Source organism: Salmo salar, chromosome ssa19 (genome assembly GCF_905237065.1).
Source record: "Salmo salar chromosome ssa19, Ssal_v3.1, whole genome shotgun sequence".
Taxonomy (NCBI): Eukaryota; Metazoa; Chordata; class Actinopteri; order Salmoniformes; family Salmonidae; genus Salmo; species Salmo salar.
Genome location: NC_059460.1, coordinates 12,349,437 through 12,363,819, shown reverse-complemented (window position 1 = coordinate 12,363,819; position 14,383 = coordinate 12,349,437). Strand labels below are relative to the sequence as shown.

General features: G+C 44.2%; 2 protein-coding genes across 3 annotated transcripts in view; one reads left to right on the top strand and one right to left on the bottom strand.

Moving 5' to 3' along the window:
• The first annotated feature begins 193 nt into the window (after positions 1-193).
• Positions 194-13,061, top strand: pcolce2b (procollagen C-endopeptidase enhancer 2b). Of its 2 annotated transcripts, XM_045702101.1 has the most exons (10): positions 335-353; positions 674-953; positions 1,332-1,440; positions 3,371-3,626; positions 5,353-5,477; positions 5,730-5,866; positions 6,117-6,280; positions 8,402-8,485; positions 9,478-9,645; positions 12,019-13,061. In XM_045702101.1, the coding sequence occupies exons 2-10, from the start codon at positions 817-819 to the stop codon at positions 12,147-12,149; spliced, it is 1,311 nt and encodes a 436-aa protein (XP_045558057.1). In that variant the 5' UTR covers positions 335-353; positions 674-816; the 3' UTR covers positions 12,150-13,061. The 2 variants fall into 2 exon arrangements, with proteins under 2 accessions (XP_014012766.2, XP_045558057.1); XM_014157291.2 differs by having other exon boundaries at positions 194-953.
• Positions 13,062-13,710: 649 nt separating this feature from the next.
• Positions 13,711-14,383, bottom strand: part of trpc1 (transient receptor potential cation channel, subfamily C, member 1) — a 76,796-nt gene continuing 76,123 nt past the window's right edge. The window contains exon 13 of the mRNA XM_014157283.2: positions 13,711-14,319. Within this exon, the coding sequence (XP_014012758.1) occupies positions 14,092-14,319 (228 nt within the window). The 3' untranslated portion in view covers positions 13,711-14,091. The remainder of the gene's footprint in view (positions 14,320-14,383) is intronic.

Genomic DNA, 14,383 nt, shown 5'->3' with positions numbered 1-14,383 from the left:
ACACGGAATGCGTACCTGCAGGTTCCTTCTCGACAATGCAACACCAATAAGAACTATTAAAGGATAAGAATACGAACATAAAGTAAATGGCTCCGTATAATAAAATAAACATTTTAGGTGTCTCTCGTGTCGAGATGTGTGTTTTGTCCTATAATTCATGTTTTTTTTAATATTTAATCCCAGCCCCCGTCCGCGCAGGAGGCCTTTTGACTTCTGGTAGGCCGTCATTGTAAATAAGAATTTGTTTTTAACTGATAGTTAAATCAAGGTTATATAAAAGAAGAAAAAAGATGAGTGCTCTCAGCGCCGCCATCAGTGTTTGTCGGTCTGTCTTTCAGTCTTTCTGTCACTCTGTAAGTAGGCTAATAGATAGCACATAGCACACATATTAATGCATAAGAACACATTCTGGAATCTATACTGTAAATGCTGTAATATATGTATGTACTGTAATAGTCTATTTTTGTTGTTTAGACCTATTTTGCATTCATTTATTAATCAGGCTATTCACTTGTTTTTAAATTCATTTTATTCCGAAGAGCACATATAAACAGCCTATGTGCAAAGTACATACAGTTTGTACATATGACCATATATTCATCATGATCACCTGAACTCTGTGCCTTGAATAAATATTTCACTATGGATACTTCTAATGCGTCTTTGATCCCAGGTTTTGGAAAAAGGCAGCTGCCTGCGGACTGCTCCCTCCTACCACGCAGAACAAACGCTATATTCATCTCTGTGCTACAGCTTGCGAAACTCCCTCCAGGAACTTCTGGGTACTTTTCCCCACCGCTCGAGCGACTGAATACAATGTCATTCATGCCACCGGGCGAAAACAGGCGAAGTGGTGCCTGGTCAGTTCACCCTATAATGTTGAGAATATGCAGTATTTTTTGCGCATGGAGTGTACTGTTTTTGACAGAAGTCTGCGCGCAGTCACAACGGAGGTACCTCTTCACTTTTATTTACAATTGATAATTTTTGGCTTTGCGTTGGGCTATTTGTTAGAATTAACACGTGTGTACTGTAGCCTACAAAGCCTTATCGTGAGGTGCCAATGATCCGTTAGCCTACGGCACAATGAATGAAGGAACGGCATCAATGATGTTCAATTGTTCATAACTGGGGAGTTGTTATTTTGGTGGAATCTGCAGTCTGCGCTGTAGGCATGAGGACGCACATTGGCGCATTGCCGAGACAACCCAAGAATGAACACCAATCATTAACGCCTAGGCTGCTGCTCCTTTCCAGAGTCCATAATAGCATAGGCTACATATTTGTATTAGAGTGAGAAGTGTCTAAAATATTTTTCTCAATGTTTCCAGACCAACGTTTACATGCGGAGGGAATATAACGGGCGATTCTGGGGTCATTGGGAGCCCGGGGTATCCAGGGGTGTACCCCCCAAATACCAAATGTGTTTGGAGAATCACGGTGAGTCAAACATACTTGTACCCTACTGTAAATACATGATCCATGTTTAACAGTTAACGGCAGCCATATCAGAGAACTGAAATGACGCAATGTTTCTGTAATAAACTGCAATGAGATACTAATTCACTAACCCTAACTGTGTAGGTCTAATTTGTAGTCTGATATTTGGCAACTGGCCACACAGCACCCCTCAGGCACTTTGAGCTGCCTGCTTGGCATTTTTATTAACACGCAGCATGGTCACATGGCTGCAACGACTTAAAGGTAAATCAGAGGAATATTTGTTTCCTCTTATATGAGTTGTCACATACAGTGCATTTGGAAAGTATTCAGACCCATTGAGTTTTTCACATTATGTTACATTACAGCCTTATTCTAAAATGGATTAACTTGTTCCCCCCTAATCAATCTACACACAATACCCCATAATGACAAAGCAAAAACAGGTTTTTAGACATTTTTGAAAATGTATTAAAACGAAAAAACTGATATCAGATCCTTTACTTAGTACTTTGTTGAAGCACCTTTGGCATCGATTACAGCCTCGAGTCTTCTTGGGTATGACACTACAAGCTTGGCACACCTGTATTTAGGGAGTTTCTCCCATTCTTCTCTGCAGATCCTCTCAAGCTCTGTCAGGTTGGATGAGGAGTGTTGCTGCACAGCTCTTTTCAGGTCTCTCCAGAGATGTTCGATCGGGTTCAAGTACGGGCTCTGGCTGGGCCATTCAAGGACATTCAGAGACTTGTCCCGAATCCACTCCTGCGTGTCTTGGCTGTGTGGTTAGGGTCATTGTCCTGTTGGAAGGTGACCCGTCACCCCAGTCTGAGGTCTTGAGCTCTCTGGAGCAGATTTTCATCAAGGATCTCTCTGTACTTTGCTCTGTTCATCTTTGCCTCAATCTTGACTAATCTCCAGTCCCTGCCACTGAAAAACATCCACACAGCATGATGCTTCCACCACCATGCTTCACCATAGGGATGGTGCCAGGTTTCCTCCAGACGTGACGCTTCGCATTCAGGCCAAAGAGTTCAATCTTGGTTTCATCAGACCAGGAAATCTTGTTTATCATGGTCTGAGGGTCTTTAGGTGCCTTTTGGAAAACTCCAAGTGGGCTGTCATGTGCCTTTTTAATGAGGAGTGGCTTCCGTCTGGCCATTCTACCATAAAGGCCTAATTGGTGGAGTGCTGCAGAGATGGTTGTCCTTCTGGAAGGTTTTCCCATCTCCATAGAGGAACTCTAGTGCTCTGAGTGACCATAGGGTTCTTGGTCACCTCCCTGACCAAGGCCCTTCTCCCCCGATTGCTCAGTTTGGCCGGGCGGCCAGCTCTAGGAAGAGTCTTGGTGATTCCAAACTTCTTCCATTTAAGAATGATGGAGGCCACTGTGTTCTTGGGGGCCTTCAATGCTGCAGAAATGTTTTGGTACCCTTCCCCAGATCTGTGCCTCGACACAAGCCTGTCTCGGAGCTCTACGGAAAATTTCTTCGACCTCAAGGCTTGGTTTTTGTGCTGACATGCACTGTCAACTGTGGGACCTTATATAGACAGGTGTGTGCCTTTCCAAATCATGTCCAATCAATTAAATTTACCACAGGTCGACTCCAAACAAGTGGTAGAAACTTCTCAAGGATGATCAATGGAAACAGGATGCAGCTAAGCTCAATTTTGAGTCACATAGCAGAGTTTCTGAATACATTTTATACATTTGCAAAATAATCTAAAAACCTGTTTTCGCTTTGTCATTATGGTATATTGTGTTTTGATTGCTGAGTTTTTATTTTATTTAATACATTATAGAACAAAGCTGGAACGTAACAAAATGTGGAAAAGGTCAAGGGGTCTGAATACTTTCCGAAGGCACTGTATGCCCCTTATGTGATTGAATAGATTGTAATGTATATTGGATTGGATTGAATGTTGTCCCCAGGTCCCTGAGGGTAAAGTGGGGGTCCTGTCCTTCCGCTTCATTGACCTGGAGAGTGACAACCTGTGTCGCTATGACTACGTGGATGTTTACAGTGGCCATGTGAGTGGCCAGAGGCTGGGCCGCTTCTGTGGGACTTTCAGGCCAGGCGCCCTGGTCTCCACAGGCAACAAGATGCTCATTCAGATGGTGTCTGATGCCAACACGGCTGGGAGTGGCTTCCTGGCGGTGTACTCTGCTGCCCAGCCGCATGAGAGAGGTAAGCAGAATAGAATATAGAAGAATAATGTAGCAGTTAAGGGTTAAGCCCGTGTGGCTCAGTTGGTAGAGCATGGTGTTTGCAACGCCAGGGTTGTGGGTTCGATTCCCACGGGGGACCAGTACGGAGAAAAAAATGTATGAAATGTATGCATTCACTACTGTAAGTCGCTCTGGATAAGAGCATCTGCTAAATGACAAAAAAAAAAAAAAAAACTTGCCTAGTTAAATAAAGGTTAAATAAAATGAAAATAAAATAAACGTGCCTTGCTCAATGGCACAGTGGCAGGAGACGGGATCTAGGATCCTACTAGATTTTTTTCTGTTGGTTCAGCTTACCTGCCGGTTGCAGGCTTGCCTCTCTAACCTCTAGGCTACCTCCCGGACCACGAACCACTGTGTGGGTTGAAGAGGGGTTGTGTCATCTCTAAGTTGTACGCCTGGATGTAGTGTGTAGTGAAAACTGCAGTCATCTGTATCCAGCCTCTACCCAAGCATGTTCAACAGAGCATTAGGGACTGAGCCCTAGCTGTGACTCTGCTCGGACTCCACATCGTAAAGACCTCAGATATGTGTGTGTGTGTTTAGTGCTAAGGTTCACATTTTAACGAGCTAATGAACTAGCCTCTTAACCGCTTGCTGCGCCAGCAAGGTCATTGCACCGTGTCACTGTAATAATACTAATACCCAGATGATGAGATCTGAGAGGTCAATTATTTACATCTGAGACTAAAAGGCAGTTCTAGCTAAATAAATCACTCCCAACGGATAGCAGGTCAAGGGAAAGTTTGACTTCTGCTTGGTAAGATAAAGTACCAGTGCTCTTTCAGTTCAGACCTCTTGTGCAGTTAAGACGAAACCTCTTGACTTAAAGCTTGCTCGAGGAGGAGGTGAATCTCTACACATTTCACAGCATGACGAGGAATTTTTCACGGCTCATTTTCCAGATGGAGAGCTCTAGTGTCAGACAGGTCAGCGCTAAGCCGTCCCTTCCTCTTCTGACCCGGTGACGTTACTTCTCCCCGAATGAGTTTGTGGAATTTTTGGGGGGTTGAGTGCCTCCCAGTAAACCTTCTCTCTGTCTCCGTAGCTGAAAGCTGGAATCCCTCTTGGTCTGTCAGTTTAGATTGACTGGTGTTCTCCCTGTTCCTGGGTGTGGTTGGTTGAAACTGAAAAGCACCACACCGCACTCCTCCATTTGTTCAATGTCTATTTTAGTTACAGAGTCAAATTGGGCTTGTCCGTCTGCCAGTCATGAGGCTGGGAGCTCAGCTGTAGTGGAACTAACTGCTATAGCGACTAACTACATGTTACAGGAGATCCAGCCATGGTTTTTAAAGATCCACAGATCCACAGATCCAAGCAGCTTGTGTGGTTGGCTGATGTGATCTCTCAGATGTGTGATGGTATGCCTAGCTTTTAACTGCACATTGCAGCATGGGACCAAGGCAGAGGGACAGACCGATGTCTTCTTAATTTACTCATAACCACAAAGGAAGCATAAGACAAGAGCCTACTTATTCGAAAATGTTTGTTCCATTATGGGATTATGTCATGCACGTGCACACAACGTTCCGTCCTTTAACATTCAGAAGGAAGCAATATATCTTGCACATAAACACAGAGTCACTGGATGATGTCCAGTGGTGCGTCAAATGAATAGCATGTGAAGCAGTACTATCTGAGCAGTATAACTAAACGTTGTAGTTTGACTTTGCACCCACCAGGGGATCAGTACTGTGGCGGTCGTCTGGTTAAACCCTCCGGGTCCTTTAAGACCCCTAACTGGCCCGAGAAAGACTACCCCGCTGGGGTCACCTGCTCATGGCACATAGTGGCTCCTAAGAACCAGGTGAGTGGTAGTCTACAGCCAGAGGTTCTTACTTTACTCACAGTTCAACTTGACACAATTGAGAGTGATTGAGATCGCCTAAGATGTCAATTTTCACATAATTGCTTTGTGGTTTGCTCTTGGTTAGTGTTGCACAATGAAATGCACCTTCAGAATGTGGGCTGAAAGTAATTTGTTCTATGTAACCTGTGTTCTATGTAACCTGTGTTGTGTGTAACCTGTGTTCTATGTAATACCTGTCCACCAACACAGATTATTGAGGTGAAGTTTGAGAAGTTCGATGTGGAAAGAGACAACTACTGTCGCTATGACTATGTGGCCATTTTCAACGGGGCAGAGATTAACGATGCCAAGAGGATCGGGAAGTACTGTGGCGATAGCCCTCCAGCGTACGTCACACACCTGTTTCTACTCTGCATTCATCTAGCTAATGTACCGCTTCGCTTATGACCTTGATCATAAACCTACTAATGCATGATTAACTGTTTACCTAAGCACAAGATATCCATGAGCATATTCGATATATCAACTACTTACCAGGTAAGCTAACATTCTCTCTCTCTCTCTCTCTCTCTCTCTCTCTCTCTCTCTCTCTCTCTCTCTCTCTCTCTCTCTCTCTCTCTCTCTCTCTCTTTTCAGTCCAGTATTCTCTGAAGGTAACCAGCTCCTGATCCAGTTCCTCTCAGACCTCAGTTTAACAGCAGACGGGTTCATCGGCCACTACAAGTTTAGACCCAAGAAGTTCCCCACCACCACGGTACCACCAACCACCAGCACCCCAGCAGCTACCACCAGACCCATACGTAGGTAGCTCCTTTTTCTCTGTTTAATCCAAGCAGGACATATGTGTAACTCTTCCCTTGTCTTGACACATCTCTTCAGTCTTGTTGTTAAAATGTAAAGTGCTTTTAGCACAATATGAATCCAATTCATTATCATAATCTCCAGGCCACATGGGTGTTTTTGATCTGCTACTAGGAGTTGTGGATTTAGAGACAGATTGGATTGCCTGGTCCCAGTGGTCTTTGCTGATGCCAACATGTGGTGTAGCTGCTGTAGCTCCCTCCCACCAGGAGATTGGCTTCCAGGCCTTTTCATTAGCCTGGTTCCAGATCAGAACTACCATGGTAGTGGCTGTTGCCCCCAGGATGAAAGGCAATGGAGCAGACACCAAGGCTGGATGGCTGTTCATCTTGTCCCTAGCCGGCTCTATCTGTAGCAATTGGGGACGAGGTTAGATTCCAGTCAAAACATCAGTCCCCCCCCCCCATGGTGAAGCATGGTGGTGTTTTGTTTTGTCTTTTTAAATCTGTGATTTGTCTACTATGACAGAGTTAAGGGGAAGGGAAGCAAGTAGTCACCCCAAAGAGACACCTTGTTCCTTCTTACTCAGACAAACTAATGTGCAGAACCTCCTAAAGACACACATGCATGGCTGTTTGAGGACACCAACTCTCTCTGGCAAGGCAGTACGAAGAAGAAAAAAAACATGCATGAAGTGTATGCATTCACTACTGTAAGTCGCTCTGGATAAGAGCGTCTGCTAAATGACTAAAGTGTAAAAATGTTTAAAAAAAGTCACACACACACAACCCCCTCCCCCCCATCATGATGTCATCAGGATCCTTTGATGACTGCCTCTGATTGGCTTATCTTTTAGGCTGTTTGTTCTCCACCAGTAAGAATGACATTTGGACATTGGTTGGACTGTATTTTGTAGTCTGAGCTTTTCCCTATACCACTACCCTAGCAGCATTGATGGTCTTTTTTAATAACTTGATGTTCCTAGACAGGCTTCCCACAGTCACTGACACTTAAAAAAAGATAAATAATTTTTTTTGATCTTGTCTCATCGGTGCAACTTCCCAACGGGCTCGGGAGGTGCAGGTCGAGTCATGCGTCCTCCGAAACATGACCCTCCTAACCGCGCTTCTTAACTCCCGCCTGCTTAACCTGGAAGCCAGCCGCACCAATGTGTCGGAGGAAACACCGTTCAACTGACGACCGGCGTCAGCCTGCAAGCACCCGGCCCGCCATAAGAAGTCGCTAGAGCGCGATGAGCCAAGTATAGCCCCCCCGGCCAAACCATTCCCTAACCCGGACGACGCTGGGCCAATTGTGTGCCACCCTATGGGACTCCCGATCACGGCTGGTTGTGATACAGCCCGGGATCGAACCCAGGTCTGTAGTGACCCCTCTAGCACTGTGATGCGGTGCCTTAGACCGCTGCGCCACTTGGGAGGCCGTCACTGACACTTTTTATTCAATGGACATCGCACATAATGAGTCCAAACTTTTCACAGAAGCTGGACAAAAATACATTCCAATTTACTAAAAAGGTGAATGTCTGTAGACTGTTTTGCTGCTCTCAAAGATGATCTTTTAATAAAACACTGATGAAATGCCACTGATTAGGCTACTGTGCGCCTCCACTGGCAAAATTGATGCCATAACCAACATGCATTACCACTAAGATCAGTTTATCTGCAGTTACTCTGACCGAAATTGGCAGTTTGGCGCTCGTTTTTAAGGACACACCTCAAGTATTTTCACCACTCCCATCTCAGCGCAAGCAAGCTGATTTTAGACAGGTAAATGACCAACCCGGGCACAAGTGTTGGAAAATAGCAGAGCGCCAGGTTTTTACAACAAGCGTGCGTTAGACACTTGCCCCTCCTTAACGCCAGACGAAAATAGAACCCTATACCTTAAGCATGATGTGAACTGTAGGATTCTAAGTTGCCCACAGTTTTCAATGGGATGTGTTCATACTAATTTATTAGCCTACGATTGATTTCAATTCATTCCCTGAATTGACTCAATGTGAAACAAAATCAACGCAAACCCTACTTGCTAGCATCCCTTGAATGTGGAAGATGAATGTGAACTAAGTAACTATATTTTATTTTTCTGTGTCTCCCCAGCCCTGAAGTACTCTGTAGCTCTGTGCCAGCAGAAATGCAAAAGAAGTGGAACCGTTGAGAGCAACTACTGTACCAGTGACTTTGGTAAGAGAGATACTATTCTCCTACAGGTAATGCTATATCTATATCTATGGCTGATCTACCTAAAGCCGCCACTACTACCGTCACAGATACTAAGCTACAACAACAACAGGTCAACAGTGTCTGTCTGTCTGGGGGGTGGGGGTGAGAGAAAATCGTCCAACATTTACCCCAGCATCAATCCAGTCCATATGAGCCGTCCCTCTCTCAACAAACCCATGTTGTCATGATACACTATCTGCGTGGTTTCAGCGCGTCTGAAAAGCGTCCTTGAGGGTTTTCTGACAGGGCAGCCCAGTGAATATGTGCATGGGACTGACACAGTTCTCTTCTTCTCATAGAGGTAACACACATGCCAGAGAAGAGCCTAACTGTAGGTAAACTGCTGCTAAATGAAGGTGTTGATTCAGCCAACGTAGTCCATGGCCTTAGTTTGCTACCACAGTATTTAGACTAGCTCTGTGATGTTTTTCTCCGAGTAGATGTTGATGGAATGAGGCAGGTATTTTAATAATTGCTTTTCCTCAGGGAGGTTAGGTCAGATTTGCATGGAAAATGAAGACCAGTCTGTGAAGACCAGTAATTTGGTGTTAGTGTCAAAATGTCTTGTATAATACAGTGGCAGACAGTCTGCAGTCATATCAAGCCAAGGGTGTTGCATCACAAGTTGTAATGACTAGGCTAGACACAAAAGGACCTAACAGAAGACTGAGCTGACCCGGCCTTTCCTTCCTGTTTACACATTGATCTGATCATCTTATTCAAAGCTATTCAACCAGTACATTTTGCAAGCCGAGCATCAGAGTATTTGTATAGAAAGATATCCAATCTCGATCATACAATATTTGGTCAAGGCAATTACAGAGCTTACAGGCTGTTGAATGTTATACACCACCATTTCATAATGATGACACAGTTGTCAGACTTCCAATCTAAGTAGATGTTGTTGAGTGCTTGTTGTTCAGCCATCTAAACTCCCTATGTTCCTGTGACAGTGATAACAGGAACTGTCATCACGGCGGTGGTGCGAGGAGGCAGTGTGTACGCCACCATCTCCATCATCAACGTCTACAAAGAAGGCAACCTGGCCATCCAGCAGGCCGGTAAGACCATGAGCACCAAGATCATCGTGCTCTGCAAGAAGTGTCCATCCATCAGACGAGGTGAGTAGTAGTACGGTGGACCACTACCAAAGGACTCTGGGGCTCACTCTCCCCTAGCCTGGTCCCAGATCTGTTGTCTCTTTCTATAGCCTGGTCCCAGATCTGTTTTGTGCTCTAGCCAACTCCAACTCAAGACAATGTGGTTTGGCATGACAATGAGTGACAAGGAGTTGGCATGATAGCAAAAACAGACTGGCACTCAGGCTAACTCTCCCCTGGATATAGTCATCCGTTTCTCTTGCTTTAGTTTCAGACATTCACCGTGACACGATAGCACAGGTATTAGTCCATGATTGTACTATTGAACCATATGTTTTTATTTCAGTTCAAATTATATGATTGAGTAATACTGACACGGTTTCAAGTGTGGCACTGAGTAAGCACTTGTAACAGCGGCATGTTCCAAATATACAAGATACATAAGAAAGAGGTGGTTCGACATACTACTTGGTGTATGGCTCTGAGTTTGCCTCCATTGCTGTAACCTATCTTCAAGCTCACCTGAAGGAGCTTGACCAAGGTCTGAGGTAAGCGGCAAAACTCACTGCAATAAGATCTATACCTTCCCCCTCAGCCGCTGATCCATACTGTGAATATATACAAACATACGGTACAGTACTCTATACGTTTATAGATGTACAGTTGAAGTTGGAAATTTACATACACCTTAGTCAAATACATTTAAACTCAGTTTTTCACAATTCCTGACATTTAATCCAACAAAGAATTCCCTGTTTTAGGTCAGTTAGGATCACCAGTTTATTTTAAGAATGTGAAATGTCTGAATAATAGTAGAGAGAATGATTTATTTCAGCTTTTATTTCTTTCATCACATTCCCAGTGGGTCAGAAGTTTACATACACTCAATTAGTATTTGGTAGCATTGCCTTTAAATTGTTTAACTTGGGTCAAACGTTTCGGGTAGCCTTCCACAAGCTTCCCACAATATGTTGGGTGAGTTTTGGCCCATTCCTCCTGACAGAGCTGGTGTAACTGAGTCAACTTTGTAGGCCTCCTTGCTCGCACACGCTTTTTCAGTTCTGCCCACATATTTTCTATAGGATTGAGGTCAGGGCTTTGTGATGGCCACTCCAATACCTTGACTTTGTTGTCCTTAAGCCATTTTGCCACAACTTTGGAAGTATGCTTGGGGTCATTGTCCATTTGGAAGACCCATTTGCGACCAAGCTTTAACTTCCTGATTGATGTCTTGAGATGTTGCTTCAATATATCCACATAATTTTCCTTCCTCATGATGCCATCTATTTTGTGAAGTGCACCAGTCCCTCCTGCAGCAAAGCACCCCCACAACATGATGCTGCTACCCCTGTGCTTCACTGTTGGGATGGTGATCTTCGGCTTGCAAGCCTCCCCCTTTTTCCTTCAAACATAACGATGGTCATTATGGCCAAACAGTTGTATTGTTGTTTCATCAGACCAGAGGACATTTCTCCAAAAAGTATGATCTTTGTCCCCATGTGCAGTTGCAAACCGTAGTCTGGCTTTTTTATGGCGGTTTTGGAGCAGTGGCTTCTTCCTTGCTGAGCGGCCTTTCAAGTTATGTCGATATAGGACTCGTTTTACTGTGGATATAGATAACTTTGTACCTGTTTTTCCTTCAGCATCTTCACAAGGTCCTTTGCTGTTGTTCTGGGATTGATTTTCACCTTTCGCACCAAAGTACGTTCATCTCTAGGAGACAGAACGTGTCTCCTTCCTGAGCGGTATGACGGCTGCCTGGTCCCATGGTGTTTATACATGCATACATTTGTTTGTACAGATGAACGTGGTACCTTCAGGCGTTTGGAAATTGCTCCCAAGGATGAACCAGACTTGTGGAGGTCTACAATTTCTTTTCTGAGGTTTTGGCTGATTTATTTAGATTTTCCCATGGTGTGAAGCAAAGAGGCACTGAGTTTGAAGGTACATCCACAGGTACACCTCAATTGACTCAAATGATGTCAATTAGCCTATCAGAAGCTTCTAAAGCCATGACACCATTTTCTGGAATTTTCCAAGCTGTTTAAAGGCACAGTAAACTTAGTGTATGTAAACTTCTGACCCACTGGAATTGTGATACAATGAATTATAAGTGAAATTATCTGTCTGTAAACAATTGTTGGAAAAATTACTTGCGTCATGCACAAAGTAGATGTCCTAACCCACTTGCCTAAACTATAGTTTGTTAACAAGAAATGTGTGGAGTGGTTGAAAAAGGAGTTTTAATGACTCCAACCTAAGTGTATTCCGACTTCAACTGTACCTATAAACATATATGGAACCCAGAGGAGAGTTGACGCTGATGTGCTACCTTCCTGAATGTCTCTGCCGTTCCGCCACTGCATTCAGGCTCTTTCTGTGTGATCTCACTAGGCCTCAACTACATCTTCATGGGCTCAGCAGATGAGGATGGGAAGGGGAAGATCGCCCCGCATCACTTCGTCATGGCCTTCAAGGCTAAGAACCAGAGGGTACTCAACGTACTGAAGAACAAACGCTGCTGAGATCAGCTACATGCTGCCTGAGTCTCCACCCAACCACCATGCCCCACCCACAAAAGGGTGTGGCTGTTCTTGTTTGTCTCCGCCCATTCTGCCCTGGCTCCGCCCATCATTACCTATCATCCGTCACCACAGGACTAGTCTACAGAGCTCAGGCTGTTACTGCCTGGAGGTGTCTGGCTGTCTCTTTCCTTTGTTTTGTTTTTCTATGCTGTTTTTTATCTTTCCTCTGAACTGGACCTGTTTTGAGTGCAATGTGAAGAATGAGTGTGATAATTGAGGAGAGGGAGGAGAGGAAGAGAGACCGATAGTAGGGAACTCACCTGGGTCACGTTCAGTTAGAACAAAACAGGAGAAAATGTTTTGAAAAGAAATACTACCTAAATATGTCCAATGAGAGCGCTCATTTACCTTTTCTGTTTCAAAAACATTTTCTCATGTTTCAAACCCACTGAACACAACCCAGATGTCATGATGAGTGTTGGCTTGGATCAGACATCAGACAGGAAGGAGTTTGATAGAGGAAGTACATTATTGAGGACGGGGTGTTATAGTTTTATGGACAGTGTTTACAAACTGCTCTTTATTTCCTATGTTCACATTGAATGGACAAGATATGGGAGGTATTTTATGTGGTGTCGATAAGTGCAATAGTTGAATATATAGCATTCCTTTTGAAATTATTTGTTTTCATGCTGGTATTACGTTTAGTACTGTCACTTATTAGCCAAAGCTTTTACAATGAATGGATTCAACAAAGCACTCCTTATCATTATGTCAGCTTGGTTTGTAATGTATGTAATAAAAAGAGATATGAAATGAATTACAATATAAAGTATTTTCATATGATTCAATTGGTAAATGTTATTTATATTTTATTGTTTTCATCTGACCAAATAAAAATTACAAAATGAAGTTTATTTTAACGAGGTGGTTCTTCATATGGAGTGTCATCATTCATTCATTTACAGACCAGCAGTGCGTTGTAATGTCATGTTAACAGTGCATATAAGGGCCTCCCGAGTGGTGCAGCGGTCTAAGGCGCTAGAGGCGTCACTACAGCCGGGTTCGATCCCGTTTCCTCCGACACATTGGTGTGGCTGGCTTCCGGGTTAAGCGAGCAGTGTGTCAAGAAGCAGTGCGGCTTGGCAGGGTCGCATGGCTCTCAACCTTCGCCTCTCCCGTGTCCATATGGGAGTTGCAGCGATGGGACAAGACTGTAACTACCAATTGGGGAGAAAAAGGGTTAAAAAAACAACTAAACAGTGCATATAAGAACATAAATAACAACATTTATATCTGGCCTACATAGAGTATGTGGTAACTATGGCCAGGTTTGGAGGCAGCTGTTAGTAGGGCAGTCGTGAACGCTCCACTGAGCACTGGGAATGGTCAGGTGTGTTTTGATCAGGGATGTGCTGGCTCTGAACAGTGAGTAACATTCACAGATATTTCACAATTAAAACCAACTGGCTCCATCCTTGTGCCAGCTGAGCATGTGATGCAACTCAATTTTTATCCTCTTATTGTTTCTCACTGCCAAGACAAAAAGTCACAGCCAGTCTGTATTTTCCATTATATTTTATTAAGTCCTTTGTTGAAAACAATGACAATTTTAGAAAACAAGTAGGATGACTGAATATTATTACATAAGGGATCTGGGTGAATCTGGAGACTTTGGTGCAGAATATATATATATATATATTTTCCAGTGGAGTTCCAGGTTTAAATGTCTCTCTGTGACTGGACACAAGGTCATTTCTGAGCATGCTAGGGTCAGAGATAAAACCCCCTGGGTGAAGAAGCTGACAGGGGTGGTTGGGGTTGATGTTGGGGTTGAGACCAGTCTTAGCTGGTCGGTTGAGGTTGGGTGGAGGTTGAGACCAGATCAGTTCTAGCTCCAAGGGTAGAACATGGTTGGGTTGAGGTTCAGATCAGGTCAGTCTTAGCTCCGGGGGTAGAACATGGCGTACTTGGAGGTTCTGAATCCCAGCAGGTCTCTCATCTCGTTGCGGAACTTGGAGAGGTCCTGCCGCAGGTCGTTGAGGTTCTCTACGGTGGCCTGGTCGGTGCTCTGCATCTTCTGCCTGGTGGACGTCAGGTAGCGATGGACCAGACAACACATGATCTTCTGGTAGTTCTCATCACGCTTCCGCTTCAGGTTCCTCCACTCCTGGATGGATGGGACAACAACAACATGGGAAGTTAGGACTGGAGACTGAACACAGTGTCTACTT